Genomic DNA, 14,219 nt, shown 5'->3' with positions numbered 1-14,219 from the left:
GTTAAATTTCTTGGTCGTCGAAGATTTAGTATAGAAGGTTATTACTATACGGTACCATCTTGGGACGAACTTGCGGGTTGTGTTAGTCGTCTTCATCTATCCTTCAATAAAGATTTCTTGTTCGCCCGAGGACGTAGGCTTTAAAGCCGAACCTCGTTAAATTCTGTTCGCATATTTGATTTTGACTTAGCTTTTCGATTAATCTTCATAATCGGATCAATTTCTAGGTAGGTTCGATAGCTTCCGCGACTTTTAGTTATAACAATTGGTACCAGAGCCTTGTTGAGATTGAACGAAGAGAAGATGGGATCGAGAAGTGGTACGGTCAAAGCAGGGAAATATGAGATAGAGAAGTTCAATGGGAAAAACGATTTTTCTTATTGGCGGATGCAGATGAAGAATCTGTTAATCTCGCAGAAATTACACAAGACGTTGACGGGAAAGAAACCAGGAGATATGTCAGATGAGGATTGGGAGGAGTTAGATCTCGAAGCACGGGCTACCATTATGTTGTGTCTTGAGAGGGACGTGGCGTTCCTAGTAGACGGAGAAACAACGGCGGCGGGTGTGTGGTTAAAGCTAGAAAGCAGTTTCATGACGAAAACTTTAACGAATCGGGTCTACTTAAAATCCAAATTATTCACATGTAGAATGGAAGAGGGTTCTTCTATTCAGGAATATGTGAATAGGTTTGACAGGATTATCTCAGATTTGAAGGATATTGATGTTAAGGTTGAGGATGAGGACCAAGCCCTCATATTGTTACTTTCATTGCCTAAATCCTATGAGAACCTTGTTCAAACTTTGATGCTTGTTGGTGATAGTCTAAGCATGGAAGAGACGAGAAATTCGCTATTAGCGGATGACCTTCGTAAGGTTGCTACTAGCAGTATGGCGTCGGGTGGAGTAGACAAGGATCAAGCACAAGGGTTGTTTGTAACGAGGGGGAGGAGTAATGAAAGGGGAAAGGGAAAGGGCGGGAAATCTAGATCCAAATCTAGAGGCTCTTTCAAGAAAACGTGCTTTAGTTGTGGTGAGCTTGGCCACTTTAAAGCGGCTTGTCCAAAGAGAAAGTTGAAGCAAAAGAACGAAGGCTACAAGGAGAAACAAGAGATGCAAGAGGCGGGATATGTGTCAGAAGAGGCGGACGAATGTTTCTCGGTGACAGAGGTGTCTGAGAAGATCTTCGATAAGTGGATGCTTGATTCAGGGGCGTCACACCATATGTGCCCAAATAGGGAGATGTTTACTACCTATAGGAGTATAGATGGTGGTACAGTTATACTGGGTGATGATAGTATATGTAAAACTGTGGGACTCGGAACAATACGGATCAAGATGCACGATGGAGTGGTGAGAACATTGACGGACGTAAGACACATACCCGATTTGCGGAAAAATCTAATTTCCCTTGGTGTGTTGGAGCGGAACGGCTGTAAGATAATTATAGAGAATGGCTCCATAAGAGTCGTTAAGGGTTCTTTGGTGGTAATGAGAGGTACTCGTTACGGTAATTTATACAAACTTTTGGGGACAACAATTACGGGAGATGTAGCAGTAGGAATCAGTGGAAGGGATCCAACGGCTAGTACGAGGCTTTGGCATATGCCCCTTGGGCATATGTCAGAAAAGGGTCTATCTTTGATGTGCGGGAAAGGCTTGTTGAAGGACATGAAGAAGCCTTGCATGGAGTTTTGTGAGCATTGTGTGTTCGGGAAGGCACACAGGGTGACGTTCTCTACAAGCAAGCACAGGAGCAAAGAGGTATTAGACTACGTACACACCGATGTCTGGGGACCGGCAAAGTTACCTTCCAAGGGTGGTTCCAGGTATTTTGTTACATTCGTTGATGATCATTCGAGATTTGTCTGGCTTTATTTTCTGAAGCATAAGAATGAGGTATTCAACACATTCCTGGTGTGGAAAGCAATGGTTGAGAACAAAACTGGTCGAAAGCTGAAGACGTTAAGGTCGGATAATGGGACCGAGTACACGGATGGGGCATTCAAGGAGTTTTGTAATCAGGAAGGCATTGTGAGGCACTGGACAGTAGTAAACACACCTCAGCAGAATGGAGTCGCAGAGAGATTGAACCGTACACTACTTGAGAAGGCTAGATGTATGCGCTCCAATTCGGGACTAGGCGTAGAATGGTGGGCAGAATCTGTTGCTACAGCTTGTTATATTGTGAACAGGTCTCCACATTTTTCTTTAGATGGCGGCATACCTTACGAGGTGTGGTCAGGTGAACATGCAGATTACGGGAGACTTAAGATTTTCGGTTGTACGGCCTATTACCATGTTAAAGGTAACAAACTTGATAATAGAGCAAAGAAGGCAATTTTCTTAGGATATGCTACAGGAGTCAAGGGTTATCGGCTATGGTGTACGGAAGACAAGAAGTTTGTAATCAGCAGAGATGTGGTGTTTGATGAGTCATCTATTGTAGCTATGGCGAAAGCTACGGTGCCTAGTTGTGGTGATGTTGGGTCTACTAAAGCTCAAGTAGTGGAAGTAGAAATCGAAGACCAACGAGTTTCTAGGAATCATGATCAGGTGGAGCATCAGGATAATACTCAGGATGAGGAAATTGATGAACCCGATCATGAGGAGGTTCAAGGGGAAGGTACACAAGTTTTACAACAACAACAGCAGGATGTTTCGGTACACACTAGGCCGAAACGGTTATATAAGCCGGTACAGAGGTTAGGGTCAGACAAACCTCTTAGGCATTACGGGCAGGCAAATGTGGTTGAATATTCACTCTCGGTGGAAGACGACGAGCCGGTCACCTTCAAACAAGCTATCACCGCGGCGGAAAGAGAGAGTTGGTTGGTTGCTATGCAAGAAGAGATGGAGTCTCTTCACAAGAACCAGACATGGGAGGTTGTCCCATTGCCCGAAGGTAAGTCTGTTATTGGTTGTAAATGGGTGTACAAGAAGAAAGAGGATTCTTCCGAAATCAAGGGTACAAGGTATAAGGCAAGACTAGTGGCCAAGGGTTATGCACAGAAAGAAGGGGTCGACTACAATGAGATTTTCTCACCGGTCGTGAAACATACTTCTATTCGGGTGTTATTGAGTATTGTTGCTCACAGGGATCTTGAGCTGGAACAACTCGATGTTAAAACCGCCTTCTTGCACGGAGATTTGGAAGAAGAAATTTATATGGCTCAACCTGAGGGATACAAGGTTGAGGGTAAAGAAAATCAAGTATGTCGTTTGAGGAAGTCTCTTTACGGATTGAAACAATCCCCTCGCCAATGGTACAAACGATTTGATTTTTTCATGCTAAAGCATGGTTTTCGCAGAAGTGACTATGATTGTTGTGTATACATCAAGAAGCTTCGCGAAAGTGACTTTATTTATCTCCTTTTGTATGTGGATGACATGCTTATTGCTTCTCGAAGCATGATGGAGATAGATAAGTTGAAATCTCAACTCAGTCAAGAGTTTGAGATGAAAGACATGGGCGCTGCAAAGAAAATACTGGGAATGGAGATTAAGAGAGAGCGGTCAAGTAAGAAACTGTACTTGAATCAGAAAGGTTACATCGAACGAGTAGTTTCTTGGTTCGGGATGCAGAATGCGAAGGCGGTGTCAACACCTTTGGCACCACACTTCAGGCTCTCGGGAAAACAATCTCCCACTACTACGATGGAGAAGGATCATATGGATCGTGTACCGTATGCTAGTGCAGTTGGCAGTTTGATGTACGCTATGGTGTGTACTCGTCCGGATATTTCACAGGCGGTCAGTGTGGTTAGTAGGTTTATGGCAAACCCGGGGAAGACACATTGGGAAGCTGTGAAGTGGGTCTTGAGGTACTTGAAGGGTACTGTTGATACGGGTTTGTGCTTTGGTGGAGACACATGTCAGGTAAGCGGTTATGTTGACTCGGATTATGCTGGCGATCTAGATAGAAGACGATCTACTACTGGTTATGTGTTTAAGGTACATGGTGCTCCAGTTAGTTGGCGATCGATGTTACAATCTACAGTTGCATTATCTACTACGGAGGCCGAGTATATGGCTATGGCCGAGGGTGTGAAGGAAGCATTGTGGTTGTGGGGTCTTCTGGATGATCTAGGGATTAAGCAGGAGTGCGTGGATGTATGGTGTGATAGTCAAAGTGCGATCCACTTGGCGAAGAATCAGGTCCATCATGCTCGTACTAAGCATATCGATGTCAGGTATCACTTTGTACGAGATGTCATAGAGGAAGGTGATGTTGCTCTCATGAGGATACACACAGATGAGAATCCCGCGGACATGTTGACTAAAGTGGTGACGTGTAGCAAGTTTCAACATTGTCTGGAATTGCTGCAAATCGGCTCGTGTTAAGTTGCCCGAAAGGGCGTAATGGCGACAAGGTAATCTTTATGTGAAGGGTTGGTAGAACTACGGTAGGCTTGATCCTGTAAAAGGGTACGTAGGCAGCCATGGTCATATGGTGCAGTCAGATGAAGCTACAAGAAGCAGATATATCTTACAAGGAGTATCCTGGTGTTCGTCCAAAATTTGAAGTGTATCAAATTGTGTACGAGGTGGAGAATTGTGAGAGGGTATAGGCAGTTTCTTGGAGGCGGTTTGTGAAAGATGGCTTGAGGCGGTTTTGGATTCCTAATTGTGTTGGGTTTCTAATTCCTAATTGGGTCGGTGGATGCATTGAGTTTCTAAATCCTTAGTTGGAGTCGGCTTATAATAATATATAAATAGGTGGGTTAAGTGCCATATTAATCATCAACCAAACCAACACCAACACAAGCAACAACAACTCTTCTTTAGAGAGAGCTAAAGAGAGAGAGCAAGAGTGAGAGAAATTTTTCATAGTTTTTTGAGCGGTGTTAAATTTCTTGGTCGTCGAAGATTTAGTATAGAAGGTTATTACTATACGGTACCATCTTGGGACGAACTTGCGGGTTGTGTTAGTCGTCTTCATCTATCCTTCAATAAAGATTTCTTGTTCGCCCGAGGACGTAGGCTTTAAAGCCGAACCTCGTTAAATTCTGTTCGCATATTTGATTTTGACTTAGCTTTTCGATTAATCTTCATAATCGGATCAATTTCTAGGTAGGTTCGATAGCTTCCGCGACTTTTAGTTATAACACAAATCAATCACTAAACTACGTTACTTTACAAAAGGTGGAGTTATTCGTCATGTTCCGATAGGTGGTGGTTGTTGAAAATCAAAGAAATCGAAACAAAAAGTGAATCATGATCTTGTTGATGAAAGGGTAATTTTGAAGATGAGTTATTTCTAGAATCTGAAAGTTTTAGTAGTTTGATGATGATGAATGGTTAAGAAATTACAAACAGAATTAATTCAGATTATCAAGGATTATGTGATTACCAAGGATCAGTAATTGATTCTGATGTTGCCGATTTTGTTATTATTGATTAATTGATCTTCTCAGAAGAATTCTGATGTTTGTGGTATTATGATATGCGACTTTACTAAGGATGATTAATCTACTACAACAATGACAGTTGAGAGGAATGTAAATTAGTATTTTCTTTATTATTTGTATTTTGTTGACCTTTAGGGTCCTTTCATCCGTGATCTTTAGGATCCTTTTATCTTCGACCTTTAGGGTCATTTTATCGAGTCGGTGTCTAGTCTCATTTCTTTCTCTTCATGAGGCACTTTGCATTTAAAGGTATGTAACTCTCATGAAGTTTTCAGAGGAGAGAAATAATTATGATCATCTATGTAACATTGCGATTTAATCGCTTATGAATGAAATATGTTTCGCTTGGTTTCAAAAAAAGAAAGAAAAAGTGTAAATTTCTTTAACAAAATTGAAAGACATTTGCTTTCCATTATCACACGCAGGGCCGGCCCTAGGCCCAAAGCAAGCAAAGCCTTGCTTTGGGCCCCCAATTTCTAAGGGCCCCCAAATTTCTACTTTTTACAGAAAAATTATTGGGCCCAAATTTTTTACTATGAATTTTAAAGGCCACACTAATACGAAAGGCCACAAAGTTCTTTGTTTTCCAACATATTAGTTTTGTGGGACACAGGGTAAATAAACAAATACTCTCTCAGTCTAAAAAAGAATGACCTATTTTGAAAACCCAACTTTTTAAGGGAACATCATTAATTGGAGTTTGACCTTAAAAAATAACATGATTTTTCCAGTTGTAACCTCATTAGCTTTTGTAATTTACAATGGAAAAGTTGAATTTACTTTTAAATAAAGTTGTCATTAAATTTATAGTAATGGGTATTGTTGGAAAGAGCGAAAAATTCTTTTTTTATTTTATTTTTAAAAACAGTACACTAAAATGTGACAACCCAAAATAGAAATTAGGTCATTCAATATGGGACGGAGGGAGTAACATCTTAATTTTTTTTTTTCTCACTTTCACACATTCCACGTCCTCACCCCAAATCCCCACAGAACAGGACAACCACTGCATTTTTTTTTGTTAAGGATAACCACTGCATAATTAGAAGAAACAAAATATAATACATAATCTATTTTTTCTCTCCCCCAAACCCTAAACCTAAAATACACAATTCATAAAATCATATAATTTTAATTATGTAAAAGCTCTATTCATGGATGATTTGATCAATAATTGTTTTACAATTACTAGTATATAATAATGAAGCCCAAAAGACTTGAAATTGTCAGTGTCATTATCATGTAAATCCCTAAACAAATAATGTATTAATTTTTTTATTTATAGAGTAGTTATTAATCATGTAATACGACGTTTTTAAGTTGGGGATAGATAAGTTTCTAAAAAAAAAAAATCAAACAAGAGTCATTTAAATATCGAACTAGGAACATCATTGATCAGATTGTGAGATTGTTTTGTACAAAAAGTCTCACAAGAGTTATTAGTTTTGGATTTTTTTGGATAAGTATGGTAGATGGTTATCTTGCATTTTATACTCGTTTTGTAATTAATATTGATAAGTATGATGGAATGTTACTCGTATATTTAGTTTCGAAAATTTGAAATTTGGTAGTGATTTAAGATATGGGTTAATTCCGTTTTGGCCCCCGATTTGTGACCAACTGGCCGTTTTGGCCCCCGATTGTGTCCGGCAGTTCGTTTTGGCCCCAAAAAATTCCTAAATGGCCCCAAATTTTTTCAACCTCCCAATTCTACCCCCATGGCATTTCTGTAATTATTTTTTTTTTCCTTTTCTTTGTCCACCTCATCTAACAATTGACACATCACTCTGTCCACCTCACCCTTCTTCTCCGGCGAAAGGTTGCCGGCCGGAATAAAAAATTCCGGCCAGCCACCTTTACCAAAATAATTTTTTTTTTTTTATTTCTCTCTCTTCTTCATCTCCTTCTTTCTCTCTCTTCTTCATCTCTTTCTTTCTCTCTTCTTCTTTCTTTACCTCTCTCTCTCTCTAACCCCTCTCTTTCTCTTTCTCCAACCCCTCTCTCTCTCTATCTTTAAAACTCCGGCGAAGGGGCGGAGCCCCTTCGCCGGAGAACCAGACCTTGAAGGTCTGGTGAGAAACCAGATTCGGTCTGGTTTCAAACCAGACCGAGATCTGGTTTCTACAACCAGATCCCGGTCTGGTTTGAAACCAGATCGGAATCTGGTTTCAACTAACCAGAACGAAATCTGGTTAGTTGAAACCAGATTCCGATCTGGTTAGTTGAAACCAGATTCCGATCTGGTTAGTTGAAACCAGATTCCGATCTGGTTTCAAACCAGACCGGGATCTGGTTGTAGAAACCAGATCTCGGTCTGGTTTGAAACCAGACCGAATCTGGTTTCTCACCAGACCTTCAAGGTCTGGTTCTCCGGCGAAGGGGCTCTGCCCCTTCGCCGGAGTTTTAAAGATAGAGAGAGAGAGGGGTTGGAGAAAGAGAAAGAGAGGGGTTAGAGAGAGAGAGAGGTAAAGAAAGAAGAAGAGAGAAAGAAAGAGATGAAGAAGAGAGAGAAAGAAGGAGATGAAGAAGAGAGAGAAATAAAAAAAAAAAAAAATTATTTTGGTAAAGGTGGCCGGCCGGAATTTTTTATTCCGGCCGGCAACCTTTCGCCGGAGAAGAAGGGTGAGGTGGACAGAGTGATGTGTCAATTGTTAGATGAGGTGGACAAAGAAAGGGAAAAAAAAAATAATTACAGAAATGCCATGGGGGTAGAATTGGGAGGTTGAAAAATTTTGGGGCCATTTAGGAATTTTTTGGGGCCAAAACGAACTGCCGGACACAATTGGGGGCCAAAACGGCCAGTTGGTCACAAATCGGGGGCCAAAACGGAATTAACCCTTAAGATATTCATGTGCGGTTTTGAATTTTTTGAAATCATAACAGGTATATGATATAGATGGACTTGATATGTGTTTATGAACTGAAAGTAATGAAACGTCCGAAAGAGATAAAATCCCGATTGAAATGTCAAATTTTTTGAAAGGTATGGAAGACTTCTACCCAAATGCATGGATGAGAAATTCAATTCCTCCCTCGATTTTCTCCCTCCCCTAGTCCTCCGACTGATGGGGCAACGTCTCACTTGAGCGGGAAGCAAATGAAGAGAGAATACGATTTTCGATTTGCATATAGTGTGTAGGCCACATTTTCTGAAGTCGCTTCGGGCCACCAAAAAGTCAGGGCCGACCCTGATCACACGTAACCCAATCTTTATTCACTTTGGAGCACGCCCCATTAGCATAAGGTGATTGCAGATTATGACAAACGTCTCATCCACCGCATCTCATTTTATTATACAGATGCCCCGCACGTATTACTTTTTTTTTTTAAGATCCCACACGTATTACTTGGGTCATCCAACCGAGGACCACAAGGGTTTCGTGCTTTAACAAAACAACCCACATATACAACTCAAGTATAAGGGCAAGTCCAATGTGGGGCTCAGGCTCCTAATTTTAGGAGCCCTTGATTTTTAGGAGTCCCGGGGCTTTTTTCAATTCCTAACGTCGGGCTCCTAACAGGGGCTCCCAAATCTAAATTATGTACGTGTGTAATGTAGGTGTGCGGACTTTTAATTTCAATTTTCAACTATAAATTATTAATTTCAAATATAAAATTGAAATTTAATATTATGTTAGAGAGAGGGAAGGAATTTTGAAAAGATGAAAAAAAAATAAAAAAAGAAAAAATTAGAGAAATGATTGGAAAAACAAATATAAAACAATTTATATTTTTTGAAAAAAAAATTAGTTTAAAAGAAAAATTAAAAATAAATAAAAAGAAGTGGGGTGGATTCCCTTTTTAGGGGATCCACCCCAACCACATTGGAGTTACTCTAAAAGAGAACGGAAAATGAGCAGTGTACTTCGAAACTTTCGATAGATTTCGTTCGATCTATAACAATGAAGAAAGAAAGAGGCCAATGGGTATATAAAGAGACAAAAATGCTCTTTGATTTGAATGTTGGAGCTGACGACATGCTGCATCATGATGTGGCTTGTTCCAGTCTCCATACGGGTGATTTTAGTTATAACCGAAAATTATTTTGTATTATATGTGGGTGATTCCTTTTTCTAGATTCTGTTTTGAGTCATCTTCATCTCCAAACTCCACTACCAAATACCAATAACAAGCACCACTACGATCACCAACAACCACTCATCCCAAACAGCAAACACAATCAAAATTTGAACCACCACTTGAGAGTTCATTTTCTTTTCATCCGTAATGGTCAGAAGTTTGATATTCGAGAATTTCTTAATAAGAAAGGTTGACATTCACGAATCTAACTACCAAAAATCTTAAACTTATACAACAATTCTAGAATTAAATATCATCTCCATGTGGTGGTATTCGAAATGTTCCCGAGAAAAAAGATACTGTATGATTTTCTGCAAGGAGCATCTTTGGAAATTATGCACTTTCTACAGCGCCCTTAAACAATTAGGCGATTTTAGAAGAAGGGTACTACAGAACTTCTTCTGTAACAAAGATGGACTGTTTGGGCCTTGTAAAGTTATTGAAAATGGGCCTTCAACTTTAAACCAAATAGCTTTGGAGCACTCATAATTAAAAATGTGAAATGAACAGAAACTTGGTGTGACACAAAAATTAGTAGGGATACTTAATTGAAGCATCTTTGATTTTATGATCATCGAAACAAGTAATAACTCTGTAATTGAAGCATATTTATAACCTTCGTCGACCCCTAGTTTCTAGGGTTTTGAATATCGTTTCCTCATTTTTCCTTGTTCAGTTGTTCTTATTTCTATCCTTCACCAGTAAGAATCCATTTCAAACTGTGGTTGATATACTTAATTGATATATCGGGTTTTCCTTTTTAAGTTTTTCAAATAAAACTTAAACAATTTCTCACACTATGTTAACCTTTCTTTTCCACAAATCTCATGTTCATGTGTTGGTTGTTTAACATGAGAGTTCCTTAATGGAAAGGTTTAGTGAGAGAATATGGGGGTATTTTTGGAATAGAGGAACAAGTGGACAGTGGTAAATGTAATTACATTTCCAAGATGGCTACATAGGTTCACCCTTAAATTTTGGTCTTTAGTTATGTTTTTGTATTGCTAAAGGGACACCCTAAGACAATCTTAGATCGTGCCCTTATGCAAATTAAACTTATTACTACCATCAAATGGTTTGTCTGTTGAATCTAGGTTGGATGATGTGGCAAGTCAAGATCAAGATGGGTGGGGCATAGTATCATGGCTCAACAAACATACTAGTATATTAGACACATACAACAAGACATAAACTTGGTTTTTCTTGTTTCAAAATATGGATTTGATGAATCCTCCATTTTTACTCCCTTCTCTTCCGGAATCTAAATGGATTTACTCAACTAACAAACCCTAATTCCTTTTTTTTTCTGAAATATTAAAATTTTGATTATTGATTTAATATTGAAGTTTGATTCTAGAGAGGTAAGGTTTAGTAGAGATTAAAAGATCATAGGGGTACTAGGGCGAAAGAAAGAAAGCTTGCATGCAAGCCATTTTCTTTACCCTAATTATTCTAGGGCTTTCAAATTCATGCACAACTCTAGTTCTAAAAGCTAGTACTATTAGATATCAAAGAAGAAAGGATCAGTGTCGTCATCCCAGAATGATGAAGTTGTTACGGGGCAACCATCATCCACGTTGGTGGTATAAGGCCACAACGTCCGTAAATCCGGTTCATTAGAAAGAGGTGGCGCCACCACTGGAGGCGGATGCACCGGTGGATTACATGATATAGATGAGCTAACATCAATAGAATCAATCATTTGTTGATGTTGATGATGGTGATGACTTCCTTCTTCTTCATTGATAAAAATAGGGTTTTCATAAGAATTGTTAGTGGGACCAGTTTGATCCATACCCCTTGGCGCTCTACCCATTTGATCAAGATTTTGTACACAAGACATAAAATGTGCAGAGTTGAGTGTTGGGTAAACACTGAAAGGGGGGACATGAGACGAAGAAGAAGATATCAACCTCGATCCGTATCCGTACCCGGATGGGCGAGGAAGGATGGGCCTGAGAGTGGAACAAGAAGAAGAGGACATGGATGATGATCCATGAGAGGATGAATGTCCATTGGAAGAGGGTGAAGGTTGCAAATTGAGTTGAGCCCGGTTGCCGTACAAGACAAGGGCGGCACGATCATAAGCTCGGGCGGCATCCTCGGCTGTTGAGAAAGTGCCTAGCCATTTACAGGTACGTTTACGAGGCTCTCGGATCTCAGCCACCCATTTCCCCCAGCTCCGCTGCCGGACTCCTTTATATTTGAATTTACTATTATCAGGTCCTCCTTTACGTTTACCTTTTTTACTGCCTGTGGTGGTGGAGGTGGTGGCGGCCAAGGTGGCGGTGGTGGTGGTGTTTGTATCAGTACTTGTAATTGTAGTAGTAGTAGTAGTATTTATGAGAGTTGTAGTAGTGGAGTTAGGGTTGGGATTAGGGATGTTGAGATGTACTCCTATGTGATCATCATGTGCATTATCCATGAGAAGAGATGGTGTGGGAAGTTGGTGTTTAGAGGAAAGAGACTGATTTCTCTATGGTTGGTTGTTTGGGGCGGTGGTCGGTCAATTGGTCATACTTCCTCCTCCTTTAGTATTTATAATCTGACCAAGCTGGTAAACAAACTACTTTTACTTGTAGAGAGAGGGAAGAGGGGGGAGCTGCTTCTTTGCTTGTGTGGTTCTGGTTTTTCACGTTTAATAAGTTTTTTGTCTTTTGACTGTATGAAATTTGTTTCCTTCTTTTTTTAACTTCTTCTAACAGAGAGAGAGAGGTAAAATTGCTTCCTTGGGAAGTAAAAGGGGTTTGAGGGTGCGAGTCGGGCCGGGTCGCATAACAATTTCATCGAGTTGGGTCGGCACCAACACTCCTAGAAGATGACACTTGAGTTAGTCGGGCAGACCGAGCGAAACATATATTTTTTTTCTATTCCTGCTACTTAGAGCCTGTCTTAACCTAACAATCACATCAGACCCGTCAATTACCTGAAAATCTGGAGATCACACACGTACCAATCACGGTCCAGGTGAACTTCATCACTTATTGACATGTGGTAAGGGCGGGCTACAAATATAGTAACAGAAAGATTGAGCTTTATACCCTTAGGATTATTTTTTAAGGGTATTTATATGACATGTAGGACCCAAGATGTCTTTGATAATAGTGATTAACATTCCTAAAATTGAATTAGAACATATTATATCATCATTCACTTATTAGTTAATTCGAAAAAAGATTAGTTCGAACTTGGTCTAGAGAATATCAAATTTAAGGTTAAACCTAACAAAGTCTGTAACAATTTTTATACAAGGATTATCATCTTTTGGCAAGATTACCTGAAACCAAGTTTTGTGAAGCAACTAGCATGTAAGCAATACTCATCCCTTCTCCTATAGCCCAAAATATAGTTGATCCATCTTGATCTTCAGCCCACTTCTTTTTAAGAAAGATTATCACGATCGGCCTAAGAGGGTGTCTCTAAAATTTCTCATACTAGTAGTCCCAGTCTAGGATGGCTAATAACATAAGCTCAGAGCCTCGGACAAATGAAAATGAATCGAATCAAGCATTTCATTTTCATAATAGAAAAAACCCTAACGCCATAAAAAAAAAAAAAAAAAAATGATCTTCCTCCCTAAAACCCCTCTAAAACCCAATCAAATTTCAACCCTCTTCTCTTCCATCACCACTCGTTTCCTCTCTTCCACATCCAACCACCACCGCCGCCAACACCGGTACCGCCCTAACCCTGACCCAGATTCACCAACATCCGCTTCCTACGACGAACTCATCACCACCGCCGGCCGCTCCAAAGATTTCAAAACCCTTCACTTACTTCTCAACAAACGCTACAAAGACGGATGCTTTAACACATCCAACACCTTCAAATTCGTCACCGAAGAAGTTCAAGAAAATACCAATTCAACACTCCTCGATCAACTCACTGAAACCCTAGCTCATCTCGACAAAGGATTCGCCCGTAAAAACGCATTCGACTCTCTAATCTCACGTCTCTGTAAAACCAATCGAATCAATGAATCTCAACGAATAATCACTAAAATGATCGATAATGGATACGGTGTTAATTCCTCCACATTTCACCCACTTCTCAATTCACTTACCCGGAATCGGAAATTCAACGAAGCTTGGGGAATCATAAAATTGATGAGAGAAAAAGAAATCCCAATCGACATTGCTTGTTATAATTACATCTTGTCTGGGTACTGTGTAAAAGGTGATTTATCGGCAGCTGCTGAAGTATTGAGTAAAATTGTTGAAGAAGAGGGGATGAAGGAAGATCCAAGAACATATGACGCCATTGTTATGGGTGCTTGTAAAGTTGGGAAGGTAGAAGGAGCTCTTAGGGTTTTGAGAAGAATGGAAGAAGATGGAGTTCCAGCTCTTTATAGCACACATGTGCATGTTATCAGTGGGTTAATGGGGTTAGGGTTTATTAAAGAGGCAGTTGAGTTTGTAATGGCAATTGGGGGAAAAGATGATAAGGGTTTGAATACAGAGAATTTTGGGTTCTTGGGGAGTTGTTTGATTAAGAAGAGAAGGGTGGAAGAAGCTAAGTTTGTGTTTGGAGAGATGGATAAAAGAGGTTTGAAGGTTGGAGAGAAACTAAGATCAGAGTTTGAGAGTTTATTATCTTTTAGTTCCATGTAATTTGTAGTAATTTTTACTGGAGTTATTCGTTTGGAACTTTTATCAGATCTTCTCAAACGAAATTGAAACTTTTATTGGAGTTATTCGTTTAGAACTTTTATCGGATCTTCAAACAAAA

At 39.8% G+C, this 14,219-nt stretch overlaps 1 protein-coding gene across 1 annotated transcript; it reads left to right on the top strand.

The window, feature by feature from the left end:
- Positions 1-12,980: 12,980 nt before the first annotated feature.
- LOC147565395 (pentatricopeptide repeat-containing protein At3g56030, mitochondrial-like) lies at positions 12,981-14,219 on the top strand. The gene has a single exon (XM_086667669.1). It carries the CDS (start codon positions 13,055-13,057, stop codon positions 14,099-14,101), a length of 1,047 nt encoding a protein of 348 aa, XP_086523795.1. The 5' UTR covers positions 12,981-13,054; the 3' UTR covers positions 14,102-14,219.

The sequence above is a fragment of the Eschscholzia californica genome, unplaced genomic scaffold (assembly GCF_041429995.1).
Source record: "Eschscholzia californica isolate CP2 unplaced genomic scaffold, dmEscCali1.0.p SCAF_1, whole genome shotgun sequence".
Classification (NCBI taxonomy): Eukaryota; Viridiplantae; Streptophyta; class Magnoliopsida; order Ranunculales; family Papaveraceae; genus Eschscholzia; species Eschscholzia californica.
The sequence above is the reverse complement of the archived record's forward strand: the minus strand, read 5'-3'. Positions and strand labels throughout refer to the sequence as shown.

Bases quoted from the DNA above. Each gene is read 5' to 3' on its own strand.
- LOC147565395 (XM_086667669.1), top strand. From the start codon at position 13,055: ATGATCTTCCTCCCTAAAACCCCTCTAAAACCCAATCAAATTTCAACC.